Source organism: Lytechinus variegatus, chromosome 16 (genome assembly GCF_018143015.1).
Source record: "Lytechinus variegatus isolate NC3 chromosome 16, Lvar_3.0, whole genome shotgun sequence".
Taxonomy (NCBI): domain Eukaryota; kingdom Metazoa; phylum Echinodermata; class Echinoidea; order Temnopleuroida; family Toxopneustidae; genus Lytechinus; species Lytechinus variegatus.
Genome location: NC_054755.1, coordinates 17572144 through 17588597, shown reverse-complemented (window position 1 = coordinate 17588597; position 16454 = coordinate 17572144). Strand labels below are relative to the sequence as shown.

The following is a 16454-nucleotide window of genomic DNA, read 5'->3' as shown; positions in this document are numbered from 1 at the left end:
GAGGATTTGTTTACGTCATCAGTCACATCTTTTCTTTATTTTCATTTCAAAATTTGTATATTCATTTCTCAAAATGGCAACTCCCTTTGAAATATTAACTTTGCATTCTTACCTTTCGCTTTACAGAACTTTGCAGAGGAAGCCTCATCACTCACATCACCTGATGACATGCTGTCAGTTTTGTCTTCAAACTTCACCAGTTCTGATTATAAAAACAGTCATTAAGACATAAGGAGGTATTACAAGAGAACAATTATTGCAATCAATTGCAAACTTCTATCAATAGATCAATTTTGGCTATAACAGATCATTTTAAACTCCTTGTTTTCAAGAAGCAGAGTAGAAATTTCAAATTTCTGTAGCAACTTAACAATTGATAGATTAGTTTACATTGTGATTTTTTGCACTTTGTCAAATTAAAATTTGGCTCATCAACAGTACATTTAAATCATATTGGCCCGTATTCTAAAGTCAGGTTTAATTTAGACCATGGTCTAACTCTGTGCTAAAAATATGGGAAGCCAAAGTGTCAAAATTTTATTAAGTTGTATGTTTCTATGTTTACTGTGCTCTTTCCTGATTCATCGATAATGCAGACAATAATCTATTTATACTTTCTATACAATTAGGAATGATTTTCGAGCCACATGAGGTGAAATATTATATCTCTACTGTTAGTGATTAATGTAACAATTGGCTGTCCATACTTAAACCACAACTTTAAACCCGAGTTTAAGTTAAACCCGACTTATGAATACAGGCCATAGAGTACTAATAGGTGGTGATAGACTGGCGACACGACATTTACTCCTGCGACAATTGCTCCGGTCTTAATATCTCAGAAGGCATAGTTAGAGCTAGGATTGTGACAGAGTTTTTTGGTTCAGAATAATGTAAAGATTAGGATTAGTGTTTATTCAGTTTTTGAGGTTAGCTCTTGTGTTTCGTATAATGTGCAGACTTTCCATCGGAGCAATTGTCGCCGAAGCAAATGTCATGGAACCATTAGACCAAGTGGATATTAAACATAATGGATAGAGCCTAACTGGGAATTAGATTATGAAAATACTTACCATGATTTTCTTATTTACGAGATAACTGGATATACCCATTTGATTTGCTAGTTCATTACGATGAACCTGCGTGCCGAATATAGAGTACACAACTTTTCCTGCGCGCGCGCTGCATCTCCCTACCAACGCACTATCCCAAGATCGTCGCGCAATTTGGCGTCCATTTCCTCTCATGAGCCTGCGGGCAAGACATGTTGTCACACAAGGCGAGGGGTAGGAGGGAGGGTTCAAATGGGTATATCCAGTTATCTCGTAAATAAGAAAATCATGGTAAGTATTTTCATAATTTACATCAATAACTGGGATATACCCATTTGATTTGCTAGACCAACACGGATTCAACGTGAAGGGAGGCATGTCTAGACTAAGAAGTGCGTAAAAATAGGGAGATGAAGACACGAAGGCCGTTGCCTTAAGGACAGGGGAGGCGATAAAAGCCTCATGTGAAGAAGTCCTTAAGAGCAAGGAGTGAAGGAAAGAGGAGCGTCAAAAAGGCGGACCTCAAGAAGTCGTGAACGACGATTCCAAGAAAGAGCCCAAGAAGAAATATACTAAGTATCATGGGCCCTCGGCCTAGTGTCAGGAGAACAACATCACCAGCTGACTAGAGCGTAAAATTCGGAATTTGTTGGAAATTTCAACAAGAATTGTGATCGGAAAACTGAAGCTTTTAAGGCTCAGTAAGTGATCAATCGAACAATCTGAGAAGGCGAGATATCTCAGAAGCCTCCGCGTGGGAGAAAGCGCCCAGAATTCGATATCTGTCTCAAATGCGTGAGGGCAGAACATCTGCAGAATTCTGATAGAGAGCTGTGGAAGAACGTTACTAGCGGTCCGAAGGGGACCAGGAACGACGGAGAGTAGGGATTAAAGAAGAAAACCACTCGTAAGGCAGTCAAGGGTCGAGAAAGCGACCATCCTGTTAATAAGTGCCATCCTGTTAATAAGAAAAGCCGCGGACCTGCTGTCTATGTAGAATAAAGCAGTCTGGTCAACCGGGCGTGTCAGAGAAACAGCGCGGTACACATCACGACAAAGTGTGATAGACCGAGTGATCGAGAGAGAACTCAGGATCCCCTTTCTCCCGTACTGATTGAAGCACCCATCTGAGGGTGCAGTGCCCGCGGTGGAAGAGGTGGCTTGGCTCAAGCCACCATCGCCGAGAGAGCCCGTGAGGCTAGGCTGTGATGGATGTCCGCTGGGCGGGGGAATCCCTAGCAGCAGCAAGTGAACGCCAGAGGGAGCTGGCGAAAGTCTCTGTCATGATCTTACGTGAAAGCGACAATCAAGAGATGTTCTAACGAACAGACATCGCCAGATATGATACCTCAACAGTTACGTTCCCAACGGAATCGAATGAGGTAGCAACGGCCCTGTCCTATCAAGTTAGGGACGGAAACTGGCTAAGAGTGTCGATGTCCTCGCTTGAAGAAACAAGCGAAGGAGGAAGGAGACTTGAGGAAAGTAATCACAAAAAATTTCCATCAGTCTGCGGTGAGAACCAGTTGTTTATGAAAACAGCCACAAGGCCTGGTCTCTCAGGTGATCGTAAGAGCAAGCACCGCCGGCGCCGGTTGCGGCAGCGTGGAACAGTCCGATATCGGAGAATAAGGAGTTCCAAAAAGCTGCGGGGGGCGGCAAAAATGACGCCCTAAGCAGCGGGGGATGAGCATCTAAGTTTCTAAAAGAAGAACTCCAGTGAAGTAAATCACTTACATGGAGAGACTCATCCACTGGAGGGAGGATGAAAGCAGCATGCGAGGCGACTCGAGTGTGCCGAGTGAAAAAGCTTCTAAATGAGAAGACGGTTCGACAAACGGGCACGGTAAGACATCCACCGTAGACCACTCCACACAAGGAGGAAACGGCGGAGACGCCCGCAAGCTTGACCCACATAGAGGGCAGTCTATAAGATAGACTGTTAGAGCTCGACCGATGGTCTGGCGGCGTACAGTTTGGTGTAAACTCGCCGACCCGGTACGGTGGGTGTGCCCAGAAGGTAGGCATAGGATGCCGACAGAGAAGTCTGGGGCTTTAAACAAGCTTGAACGCACGTACATAGTCAACAATCTCATGAGATGTACGGCGGTTTCTTTCCTCCGAGATGATGCTTACCCGACCGGGAAGGGCTCGGGGAACAGCTGTGAATGTCAACAGGAGGGATATCTAGCATATAGAACTTTTAATCGCCGTGACATTCAGATCCGATATACATACTCATAAGTTCGGAGAGCTATGAGATAGTGAGACATACCGCTGAGCGGTGATGGTGCTCATATCGGAGTCGCCCTCTCTTCAGCGGCGATCGCTGGAGGACGGGTGTCTGTACTAGCCCTGACTCTGGCCTTGCAAGGGTAGGAGCTAAGTAAGACAGGGCACCCTTACTTTCGAATAGAAAGTGAGGTTCAGGTCAGAAACCGACGGTCCCGTCGCCTGGGCGGACGGTCCGCGGACGTGATAGGTTGCCCTCTCAAAGCAGCCAAACATTTTCACGAGAGAAGTGCGGCATGCGGTATGTAAGAGATTCTTACCTCCAATCTACGGGCCCGCTTAGGGGGTAGAATGGAGAGTTACCGCTGAAGGAGTCGTCGCCGTACGTGAGCTTGACGTAGAGGGCGAATTCGGGAGTACCTGCATAATAAGGGGGAATACCCATGCAGGTAACTCGCCGATGGCTCCCCGGAGTGCGGGTTGGCGAGAGAAGTCTCAATCCGCTCAATACCCGACACGGGCAATAAGACCGCGGCGGTCTTATAATGACGGAGAACACGAGGGTAAGAACCCGTAATGCTCGGGGACGCATAGATGCAGCCTGAACGGATGCAACGTCCAGCCGTCGGTCACCGAGAGCTTGCCGACATAATTATTGATGCTTGAAAGCCGTATGTCGGAAGCACCTGCATAGAAACGGGGGTCACCGTGTAGGAGAACAGCGTTTCAATAAATGCCCGGTGTGAGAGGACAGGTGATTGTTCGAGCCGCACAGTGCTTAGCAAGGCGGCTGAAGTTGATATGAAGCGTGGGTGGATTACCCGCACTGCTCATGGGGCCTGACCCACAATTATCGGGAGTCTGGTGACATAATGGAGGGCGATGCCCGTATGTCGATAACACCTGTGTATTAGCGGGGATTTCCCTTGCAGGTGCGTGAGCCGGCGAATAATGAAATCGCCGGTGACTCTCCGAGGTGCAAGATGGCGAATGTCTGCTTAACCTGCCCGGTGCTCGACACGGCGGTTGTAGCTGACAGGGAGCATGAGGATAAAGATCCGTGATGCTCGAGGGCGTTCTGTTGTAACATGAAGTTACGACGCCTGGCCATCGGCACAAGAATCAGAAAGAAAGGTCTGCCCGCAAAGCGGGATTAGCGACCTAGACTCTCTTCTTGTTCTTCCTCTTCTGTGCGGCCCCCGCCGGGGGGCAGAAGAGGGTACAATCATCGGGAGTCTGGCGACATAGTGGCGGGCGACGCCCGTATGTCAATAGCACCTGTGTATTAGCGGGAATTTCCCTTGCAGGCGCGTGGGCCGGCGAATCATATTGCCGGTGACTCTCCGAGGTGCGAGACGGCGACTGTCTGCTTGACCTGCCTGGTGCTCGACACGGCGGTTTTAGCTGACAGAGAGCATTAGGATGAAGATCCGTGGTGCTCGAGGGCGTTCTGTTGTAACATGAAGTTACGACGCCTGGCCGTCGGCACAAGAATCAGAAGGGAAGGTCTGCCCGCACAGCGGGGTTAGCGACCTAGAATTTCTTCTTCTTCTTCCTCTTCTATGCGGCCCCCGCCGGGGGGCAGAAGAGGGTATAATGATCGGGAGTCTGGTGACATAACGGCGGGCGACGCCCGTATGTCGATAGCACCTGTGTATTAGCGGGAATTTCCCTTGCAGGTGCGTGAACCGGCGAATCATGATATTGCCGGTGACTCTCCGAGGTGTGAGATGGCGACTGTCTGCTTGACCTGCCCGGTGCTGGACACGGCGGTTTTAGCTGACAGGGAGTATGAGGATAAGATCCGTGATACTCGAGGGCGTTTAATTGTAACAGGAGGTTACGACGCCTGGCCAATTATTTGAGGGCCGGCGGTTCGTGAGAATCGCTAGGGGCACCTCGGTGTGTTGGATGGCCGGTGTCTGCTTGATCCGCTCGGTTGGTAGTACCGTCGGCTGAAGCAGGCAAGCCTGGGGGTAAAAACCCGCAGTGCTGGAGGGCACTCTAGATTAGCTTGAGGAGCTGAGAGGCCTGGCCATCAAAAGAATCAGAGGACAGACCGCCCGACGGAGCGGGGCTTACGTCTGTGGTTCTCCTCTTCTTCTTTTCTTCTTCTTCGGTTGCTCCGGCGCCGGAGCGGAAGAAGGGACAAGAGGCTGGGCTGCGCCTGTCTTCCTCTCCTTAGCTCTCCCACGGGGAGAGCTAACCGAGGACCAGACGCTGGACCAGAGGCTGGACCAGAGACTGGACTGCGCCTGTCTTCCTCTCCTTAGCTCTCCCACGGGGAGAGCTAACCGAGGACCAGACGTTGGACCAGAGGTTGGACCAGAGACTGGACTGCGCCTGTCTTCCTCTCCTTAGCTCTCCCACGGGGAGAGCTAGCCGAGCGAGAGGAGGCGTCGGCCGAATCTGACGGCGTCAGATTGAATTGAGAGTCCGACACGGTCGGACTCAGGTGCCTCTTCCGACTAGGGGCTGGTAGCCCTTTGCCGACGCTCCCTAGAGGGGTCTTACACGGCATCGAGCCTAGTCTTTGCCGGGTGGAGAGACCCGTGCTCTCCCCCCGGACTTTAGGTGACCCGATGGCCGGTGGGTCTGACAGCCCTAGAGGAGTCGCCGTTTTCTGTACTAGTGCGACGCTCCCCGATAAGGTTCAGGTTCCGGGACGGAAGCCTTGGCCATCACCGTGCGGGCACGTGGTCGCAAATCCACGGTTCCACCCTTATTAAGCGGGGCACGTGAACGCGCGTCCACGGTTCCACCCCTTTGAGAGCCCACGGGGCTCTGACTCTGTTCTCGCTATCTATACTACCTGTGGTGGGGGATAAGACCCCGGTGTCGGGCCCCGAAACAGCAGTCGCCTGAGGCTCTTCAGGAAGAGAGTCCAAAAGGCTCATTATTGCCGTAGGGTGATCTAGCAGTAAGATAAAAAAACAGAGAAGCAAAGGGGGTAGGGGGGTAACAAACCCCAACCCAGAAGACAAGGACCTCAAAAAGCGGACTTTTGAGAATCAAAAACGGATCTCACAAGGATGATACAAGGTAAAATCCCAGAACAAAGGAAACAGTAATAATTAAAGAATTATTATGAGACACTGTCCCCGAAGACCGTTAGAAAAATTAATTAATTTATTAATTAATTATTTGATTATCACAACAAGAATCTGCTTCCGCCAAATTTCTGAAAAGAAGGAAGGGGGGAAGCATCTAAAAAGAAGAAAACACTAAGTTTTTTTTTTTTTGTGTCCACCTGTTCAAAAGAAAAAATAATTTTTCTTGAGGTGAGGATCAGCTAAGGAAAAAAAAGGGGAACAAGATTCCCTTTCTTTTTTTTTTTTTTATAAACAAGAAGTTTAAGAAAAAAAATTATAAGTCCAGAGACCGGTAGCTGACCTGAAAAGGAAGGGGGGAAAAACAAAGATAGCTTTCCCGAGAAGGAAGGCCGAGTCAAAGGCGACGAACGCTGACAGGAGACGGCTTCCTAAAAAAATTTTCTAAGTATTCTTGTGAAGGAAAGAAAAGAAAATTTTTTTTTTTTTTTTTTAATTAATTGAATAATTAATCAATTAATAAACACAAGAACAAAGGATTGATTGAAACAAAAGAACAATCAACTAACTCGAAACAAGAAACAAAGAACTTGAATCGAGGCAAAGGAGCAAGTCAAGAATTAAAATAATCAATCAATTAATTAATTAATCAATTAACCAATTAATTCAATTAATAAGTACAAGAACAAAGGATTGATTGAAACAAAAGAACAATCAACTAACTCGAAACAAGAGACAAAGAACTTGAAACGAGGTTGGAATACGACGCTCCTGACGTCCTACAGAACCTATCTGTGGAGAAATAAATCAATTAAATTCACGACGAGTCGTAAAAACGAATAAGTCAGTGAAAAAAAAGAATTAAAAGAATTAAAAAGGAGCGAAGACAACGCCCGAGCAGGAAGGTGCGGAGCTATGGGGCGGAGAGGTGAAGACAACCCGCCTGTGAGAAACGTATCTTAAAAAAACAAACTCACGAAGAGGGACAAGAAACGTTAAAATAATATCACGGAAGCTCCGCGCGACGTGATAATCCTATAACAATCTTAGATGAGAGAAAATAAGATTGAAATAAGGGAAGAATTGCACAATAAAGTATCCAAACGGAAAACAGAAATGCAATTTAGAGAGTGTACTTAGCTTGCAACTGCACTCGACCGCAGGCGAAAGTAAAAGAGGAAATGGACGCCAAATTGCGCGACGATCTTGGGATAGTGCGTTGGTAGGGAGATGCAGCGCGCGCACAGGAAAAGTTGTGTACTCTATATTCGGCACGCAGGTTCATCGTAATGAACTAGCAAATCAAATGGGTATATCCCAGTTATTGATGTAAATAAAATGGTAAATGGGCTATATGGCAGTTAGACCAAGTGGTTGGAAGAAATACTGGTGAATGAGGACTATCCTATGTGAGATGAGACTAACCATTAAGTAGACCAAGTGGTACTTAGACCAAGTGGCAATTGGCTACTTTCCCCAAGATCAATCAACAACTTACCATATGTCTTTGCTTTTCTGAAGGCTCCATACAGGCTCTCATCCCTTGAATGGACATGAACCATACCTCTGTAAAAGAAAAAATGATTTTTAAATGCTCTCTCTAATCATCATGACTTAAAAAAAAATTATCGAAGAAGAACAATATACCATCTCGTGTTGCGTACATGTATATCCTGCAATAAAACATCTCTGTACTTCTAAATGGGTTGTTCAACACCTACTTAGCTTGTTGTATACAGGCAAATGGGAAGCTTAATGTGCAACATTCTATATTATAAAATAGGCATATTATTTCAAGCATCACAATTGGCCAATACGCGTCACATGACATCCAACTTTTTTGTGCACTGCACGGCAGTGCAAAAGTTGCGCAATGAAAATTGACATTGCACGCTCAAGCAAACCAGTGTGGTCGAAGTCCCGGGAGAAGTCCAACACAACTGTACTGTAACTTTTTAAGACTTTGTTTCTGTGTTGCTATTTTATAAAACAAGTAATGCGCTTGCTCTGTCGCGCGTAAGAGTAAATGCACAGAAAGCTAGGTTTCTTCAGATGGTGCACACTGGGCACTCGCCGCCAGCGGCTCGAGCACAGTGCGGCACCTATCTAAACAAACCTCGCGTTCTCTGCATTTCCACTAACCTATTCGGCTGCATGCAATATTTGTATACTTTATTCTTGAACGTTTTTGCACAACCACATTGTCCTATTCTACTGCTGGGGTACACTCAGTTTTCAAAAACACAAAATGGACTAAAACTTAAGCTCGCACTGGGATGAAGGAAGGTTTGGCTTGTGACAAAAGGATATTAGAGACTTACTCTACTTCTCCTGTTTTATGTCCTTGATGTGTCAGAATACTCTTGAATGGAACAGGTGATGATTCAAAGCGATGGCGTAATGATACAACAAACTCTCCTGCAAACACAACAAGAAAAAGATAATGCCAAAATTATTTCAGCGTGTTTCTATAGAGAATCCTTAAACGGTATTAAAACAATTCAATAATTTGTTGTTCGAAATAGACATAAAATACTCCGAAAATTTGCTTTGCCAAATTGATTGTGGGCCCAGCGGCCGCTGTGCAGTGCCAGATCGACGAGGCGCTATCCCTTAATTGTTGAACACCAAACAGGGTAGCAGCAACTCCCATCTTTTAACGTCTTTGGTCTGACGCGGCTGGGTTTGAACCCCCGACCTTCCAACTGTGAGACGGACGCTCTACCAACTGAGCCAAAACACCGGTATTACCCGCATAAGTATCCAGAATTCCAGAAAACTTCCCTGTAGAAACAGACCCTATGTGGTTTATTGATAAACCGCATTGTGAAAAATATGGTTTCTCGTAACCACCTCTGGGAGGTGGTTATTGCAGTGTCCATCCGTTTATTCGCGACACGGAATGTGAATAACCAGATTATTCGCTCTGTAGAAACAGGTTGGTTTAAGGGCAATACGGTTTTTCGATTTTGAAAAAGATAAACCAGTTTTAATAATTCTCTGTTAAAACACGCCGATTGACTTTGAAAGTAACTTCTAGAAATGAAAGGTGAAAGAATCACTGTGGATAGAAAGGATTAATCCAGTACTGACAAGAAACCTGGAAAGAAATTGTCTCCAATCTTCAGTCCAGTGATCAAGAAACACGGAGGTACGGACCACCGCATGCAGCAAAAATCCACAGGAATGGACAAAAGCTTGCCCCAAATAATCATAAAGTTTGCTTCAATTTATGGCTGTTACTATTAAAGCAAAAATTGTTTACACTGACAGCCGATCACAGCTCATTGTTTAGCATCTATTGCCTCTTTTGGTTCTATTATATCTTGTTTTGCTCTAGCGTTCTATTTATTCATGCAATTTTACTCTGATGAGTGCATGTCGAAAATCTTCAGTACGTCCGTGTTTAAGGCTTGGTACTGTATAATTATTCATTTCAAGCGGGAGGGGTGGGGGTAGGGTAAAGGATTATATTCTTACCATAAGATTCATCGCTGTCTTCTGATTTGATAGCAACCAAGATGAACTGCTCTTCAAGATACTCTGCATCAGATACTATTGGAGTCAACTGCAAACAAACGAAAAATAATCATTACAAGTCTTGAAAGTCTTCATGGAGCAAGTTGGCTCAGACAGTTAAGCGTCTGCCCATCAAACTAATGATCGTAAGTTCAAGTCATCTTCAGGCGGATGACTGACGTTTGCTAAGTCAGTTAAGTGTCTGACTGTTATACCAAAGATTGTGGATTCATGTCTACCCAAGGCGAATGAATGTAGCCTTGTGTGTTAGCATGCCAGTCGTTTGTGCCATTGACATAGGCCATGTTATGGTGAAAAAACTTGGTGCCTTGCATAGGATGTTAAATGAGGAAACTGTAGAAAAGTCACCGCCTTTGCGCATTAAGAATTTACTGCACTATTTGCATAGGAGTAGGTGGAAACCCAGATGTAGTGGTTGTTCCTCGACTTCATTTTGGATACGATTAGGGGGAAACCCTGATGTAGTGGTCGTCCCCATGAAGAGGAGTCACCACCTCTGTGCATGAAGAACCCACTGCACTAATATAAGAGTAGAGGGAACCCGGTGTAGTGGTCCACCTGCCCACCCCAATAATTCATATAGGAAGTATCGGAGAGACAAACACATCACAGTGACTCAGTTTGCTCTTCGCCTCCAAGGACCAGGTGACATCAAACAAATTAAGGTACATACAGTGTAGTAACACTATAAATATTCATTTCATATAGGTCTTACAGCTAAAATGACATTTCACACGCTATTTCTGGATGATGCACAGAACGCGACACAGCATTTCATGACTTTTCCTCTCTTTGCATTTTTGTGACAACGGAGTCTCATTTCTTCGCCCCTAATCACAGTTCTTGGAACAAAATATTAATACAGAAACAGATATTATCGTACCTTTACAAGCTGGTCTTTTGTCCAAGATGGTTTGATCAGTTTCAGTGTATTGTTCTGCTGGCAAATTGAGTTGTAACTGCTCTTCTCAGACTTGGCTGAAGATCCAAACAGAGATGAAATATTGAAATGAAAATGATTAAATGCAAAAATTGCTTCTTTTTATAACTTGCAATCATTTCTTTCAGCATTCTTCATTTCAAGAACTCCACTCTTGAAATATTGTGTTCATATGACTCACAATGAGTGATAGGAAAATGTACGTAAATCACCAAAATATCATTTGCAACATTTGTAAAATTATTTAAAAGTTAAATGAGAAGGTAATATATGTAGTATACAAAGAATCATGTGGAGCATTGTGGCCCAGTGGATTAGTCTCTGGACTTTGAAACAGAGAGTCATGGGTTCAAAGATATTACTAGGGGAAGATCGGACACTTTGGTGATTTTTTTAAATGCTCGATTAATGCTCATGGGCAAGGGTGCCCACTAGGACCGAGTATGTAAACCTTCGCACATCGGCACGCGACTGTGTAAAAAAAATATGGGAAAAAGAGAGAGGGAATTTTGGAAAGGGCTCAAGGCCGGCGCATCGGAATAATTCCACTTTTTATTACCTAGAAACCTTTGAAATAGATTCATCTTTAATTAAAAAAATTAGAATAAAAATATTCTATAATGTAAAAATTGTCTATTCCTTCACCCGTTCACCATTTCTCTCACATGTTTTGTACACAACCATACCGCGATACGCAAAGGTGAAAAAGGGTCGCTCAGAGATGCCAAGTTCAAAGACCAGCTATGCGTGAGATTTTCCGTGAATCTGAGTGAGATCACAGACATTGTGTACAATGTATATGGGGATAGGCTGTGATAGTTGCGTGAGACAGAGATTTGAGGGGATGAACAAGAGACCAAAATGCTTGAGTCTCACGCATAATGCGTGAGACTTGGTAGCTCTGGTCGCTACTTAATCAATGCTGTGGGGCGCTCTTCCGAGCGTTTCGATGCGCGCTCTATGTACTGTCTGATCTTTCCTTTGTATAGTATCTTTGGAAGAGTGGGAAAAGGAGGGGGAGGGGTGTGTGGATGTCTTACCTTCCAGACACGTTGAGAAGAACTCAAGATAATAGCGACTGCTACACATGCTGGTGATGATGGTAGCATCAACCTGGGTGAAAATGATCTTCACATCTTGGGCACCTTCTTCTCTCTGCTCTACTCACAAACAAATCAACAACAAAAAATGATTAACACAACTATGGTTTCATAATTTTAACTAAAATTAAAGTAACAATGCAAATATGAGTTCAAAGTCTAATAAAATGACAACCAAGAATTTATACGCATAAGTAAGAATATCTTCCAAATGACACTGGAAGAAAATGAATAAATAGATAATAAAAAATGAGATTTGTATAGCGCACTTTTCATCTTGATTAGATGCTCAAGACGCTTCAGAGCAGAACAACAAAAACTATTGCTGAGAAATAGGCAAAATAGGCATGGTATTCTAGCCGAATGTTGGTTCATTTTCAAAGCAATAACAATAATGCATCTACACTATCCCGCGTGTGCATATCTGTGTAAGTGATCTTCAGCGTGCTTGATTTCATTGTTTTATAGGGTTACATTGTAGGTTTAAGTAAATAAGCCAAATCTAGGACTTGAATGATATGGCGACAATCAACCTCATTTTAAAGACTTTCTCCTGAAACCATTATTTGTTGCTACTACAGACACTTAGCTTTAATATTAAATAGCAACCAGCCACTTTGCATAGCACCATCTGATCAAGTTTTTATGAATAGTATGATCTTGAATGATAAAACACTAACAACTCAATACCTTCATGCTGCAGCTTATATGTTAGAAGTTTCTTTCACTGATCTTTGTGTATCTTTGTTAATTTTATTCCATATTTTCCACATTTATTGGACCAATGAACTATAGTCATTTCTTCATGAAAGCTGATAGTAATATGTCTTAAATATAAAATTCATTACTATGGTTAAAGTTGATATAGGATCGGTGCGGTATATCCATAAGCTCTTCTCGCACATCATTCATTATTTGGATTTGCATGCACGCGCTAACGTGCATTATTTGTATATTGATGCGATTGTGAGGTGCATCCAGCCATCTCTGTTCACGGGGACAAAACCAGGGGCCCGTCTCTTACCAAGAGTTATAATTGATACGATCAATCGCAACTATGGAAAGCCAGCAAAGTCAACATATAAAATCTAGATGTGAATATTTATCCATAAATACATTGATTTCTTAACAATTTGGTGTGATCTCCTTTGTTTTCAAAGGATATTTTGCAAATTCCCTGTAGAAAAAATTATGACACTGATGGATTTCTAATTCCATTGAGTTACGATTGATTGGATTAATTGTAACTCTTTATATGGTGATCCCAGATTCACAACATTGGAGAGATGCATAATACCTCATCGTATTACTTAAAGACAATTCAACGCAATGTTCATAGTACAGGTACAAAGACCCTAAAGATCAAACAACTCATGTCACCAATTGTATTATTGAAAAAAGTGTCACTTTTTTTCTCCATAATACATGTACGTAGCTCTTTATCTTGTGCAAAACATAGTGTAGTATGAAACACATTCAAGTCAATCGAATTGTCCATTTATCCCAAGATGCACATGCAAAAATGTGTCTTGCACATCTTTACCTCAAGAGAAAATAAATCTTGAATCGAGAATAAATCTTGAGACCCAAGCTTAATTCAAGTATCACGTTTCAGGATAAAGAAAAGCCGTGGGCTGAAATTGCCTTGAAACTAAAACAATTAAGACAGCTCATAAAGTTAGGGCTAAATTCTTAGCCACGTTGTACTTATGAAATACAGACTCTGCAGTTTTAAGAAAAGTTACCTAGCCATTCTTCCTATATCTGTCTTAGTTGCACAAAATTTTTAGCCAATGCTTTATGGAATACGCGTTTTGGCTAAGAATTTCATCTCAGACAGAAAATAAGAAAAAATGCTTAGATTTTTTTACTAGAGCATGCTTATCTTGTTTATGGAACACGGGCACTGGGACCCATCTTACAAAGAGTTGCGATTGATCCCATCAACCAACTATGGACGGCCAGCAACATCAACATATGTTTGTTTGTTCCAAATATTTTCTAGATATGATGCATACATACTTTCATCATTCACTTGAAAATTCAGAGTGGTTCTCTTTGTTTCCTTGAGATTATGCAAATTTCCTGTAGAAAAAATTATGGTATGGAGGGATTTCTATACAGTCGAGATTGGAATAATCATAACTCTTATTAGACGGGGCCCAGAATATGGCTACACAGATGTTGTGCTTACACCCCTGTTGCTTTAGAGAAAAACTTCAATTAACTGAACATAGGGTGGGGATTATTTTATCTCTGCAACATCGAGTTTAGCAAATTTTCTCAGTGAATTAGCTTCAAATGTTGACAAAAATAACCATCACCCACTATAATCTAGGATACTACTCTAACAAAATTCTTGCACAATTAAAATATTTCAAAAGATTTATGTTGACTAATAATGTCATTGAAATGATACAGGCAATGATATAAGACTAAGGTTTATTTTGAGGACCTGCAGTCGACTAGTAGTTTACTAAACTAGTACTTCACTAAATTCTGAAAGTATTTTGAGAACCCCAAATTAACCCTATGCATGATTCCTGATAATATCTACATGAAGATAGAAATGGTAATCCAGCCAAATTAAATTGATGGGTGATCATTTCATCAATCACAAGACCATTTTGTCAACTAAGTTCAAGTGTTAAGTGATGAAAAGTTTGTAGCAAATTTCATCAAAAACCAAACAGAATTAAAAGTTTAAAAAAAAGGCAGAACTTATTGTACATTTGAATAGTGGAAAAAGCGCCTGTGGAATTAATATATGATATAGTTTTTTTTCTAAATCAATTTCTTGGAAATATAAAGAAGAATGAAATAACCATTCACCACATTTGAAGTTTTCATTCATAGTCAAGAGCAAAGAACTGGGAGCCGTTTAATAAAGCTGTTCGTAAGTTATGACTTCAAGCATGACTGGTGACCCTTCCTTATGCAATAAGATATATCCCTATGTAACTGTCATAGCACCTAAGAACATGTTCCAGTCATGACTGGTGATCCTTTCTTGTGCAATAAGATATATCCCTATGTAACTGTCATAGCACCTAAGAACATGTTCCAGTCATGACTGGTGACCCTTTCTTGTGCAATAAGATATATCCCTATGTAACTGTCATAGCACCTAAGAACATGTTCCAGTCATGCATAAAGCCGTACAAAACTTTACAAACATCTTTATGAAACACCTTTCATGATTTCATGCAATTATATATTCACTTTGAAGAAAATGATGACAACTATAGAGAAAAAAAACCTCCTTAAAAACTTGGTAAAAAAATATAATAGTATAGAGCTGGACCAAAAATTAGCATCTTGGGGTCATCAACTCATAAAAACAAACTAAGAATAAGAATAATGAGATTTGATTTCATGCATAAATGAGCATGAGCTCATTCAAGAAAAAGTGACTTTGGAAGAATGAGCAAATGTGTGCAAAATTTAAAGTTATCAGCATTTGAGGCTTCAGCAAGGTATCAAACCGAGCGAGCCCCTTCCTTCCTACATGGGCGAACAATTCTACAGGATCAATGACATCAAATTAAGCCAATTTTATGAATTATAATGGGTTCAATGCAGCAAAGAAGCTCGGTGCATTTTTTCATTATTTCAGTGCAACTTAGTTTTATTTGCTGGACTACATGTACCTTACTTTTTACAGTTTTCCAAAAAATATATACTTTCTTTTAAACAGGTCAATAACCTTTCTCGAGACCACTACAAACTGCGAATCATCAAATTACAAATATACGGAGAATCATAACACTTCTTTGCTGGACTATCTGTGTGCTTTTACATGAAGAATTTACATTTTTCACAAATCTATGCATTCTCCAGTCAATGAATTTTCACTAAACCATTAACATTAAATCATAGATTTACTAATAGGAGTTTGAAGAATATAAAAAAAAGAGGAGGTAATACATGTACCTCAGTCACACCTCCCCCACGGCAGCCTTACGGCAGGTTGAAACCAGCAGATTTAATTTTTATTCAAACCACCTATCATGTATCATGTTCAGCGTGGAGCGTTGTGGCCCAGTGGATAAGTCTTCTGACTTTGAAACAGAGGGTCGTGGGTTCGAATCCCAGCCATGGCGTAATTTCCTTCAGCAAGAAATTTATCCACGTGCTGCACTCGACCCAGGTGAGGTGAATGGGTACCCGGCAGGATTAATTCCTTGAATGCATGAGCGCTGAAAGCTCGAGCTAAAGCCGGGGTAATAATAATAACAACGCGCCTCGGAATAGAGTATTTCTAGACAGATGGCGCTATATAAATGCCTATTATTATTATTATTATATTCACCTTGTATAAAAAATGTTAAAAACAGCTGTTTTCCACTCCCGTAGAGCAAATGTGACAGAGGTATAGGAAACATTGAAAAACATACTCTGCCAATAATCCACATGCACACGTTGGTACCAATAATGCAAAGGTATTTTTTATTTATTTGATACAAGATTAAAAGAGCCATGCAGATAAAAAACACCTTCCTCAGATGAATCAAACCAGTGACTTTTCTTTGTGTGCAGT

The 16454-nt window shown here is 42.2% G+C and overlaps 1 protein-coding gene across 4 annotated transcripts in view; it reads right to left on the bottom strand.

Moving 5' to 3' along the window:
* Positions 1-16454, bottom strand: part of LOC121429959 (phosphatidylinositol 3,4,5-trisphosphate 5-phosphatase 1-like) — a 105693-nt gene that overhangs the window by 6914 nt on the left and 82325 nt on the right. For all 4 annotated transcript variants that reach the window (XM_041627227.1, XM_041627229.1, XM_041627230.1 and 1 more), the window contains 6 exons: positions 11855-11974; positions 10758-10852; positions 9815-9902; positions 8656-8752; positions 7833-7900; positions 113-202 (listed from right to left, as the gene is read on the bottom strand). In XM_041627227.1, the coding sequence (XP_041483161.1) occupies positions 113-202; positions 7833-7900; positions 8656-8752; positions 9815-9902; positions 10758-10852; positions 11855-11974 (558 nt within the window). The remainder of the gene's footprint in view (positions 1-112; positions 203-7832; positions 7901-8655; positions 8753-9814; positions 9903-10757; positions 10853-11854; positions 11975-16454) is intronic.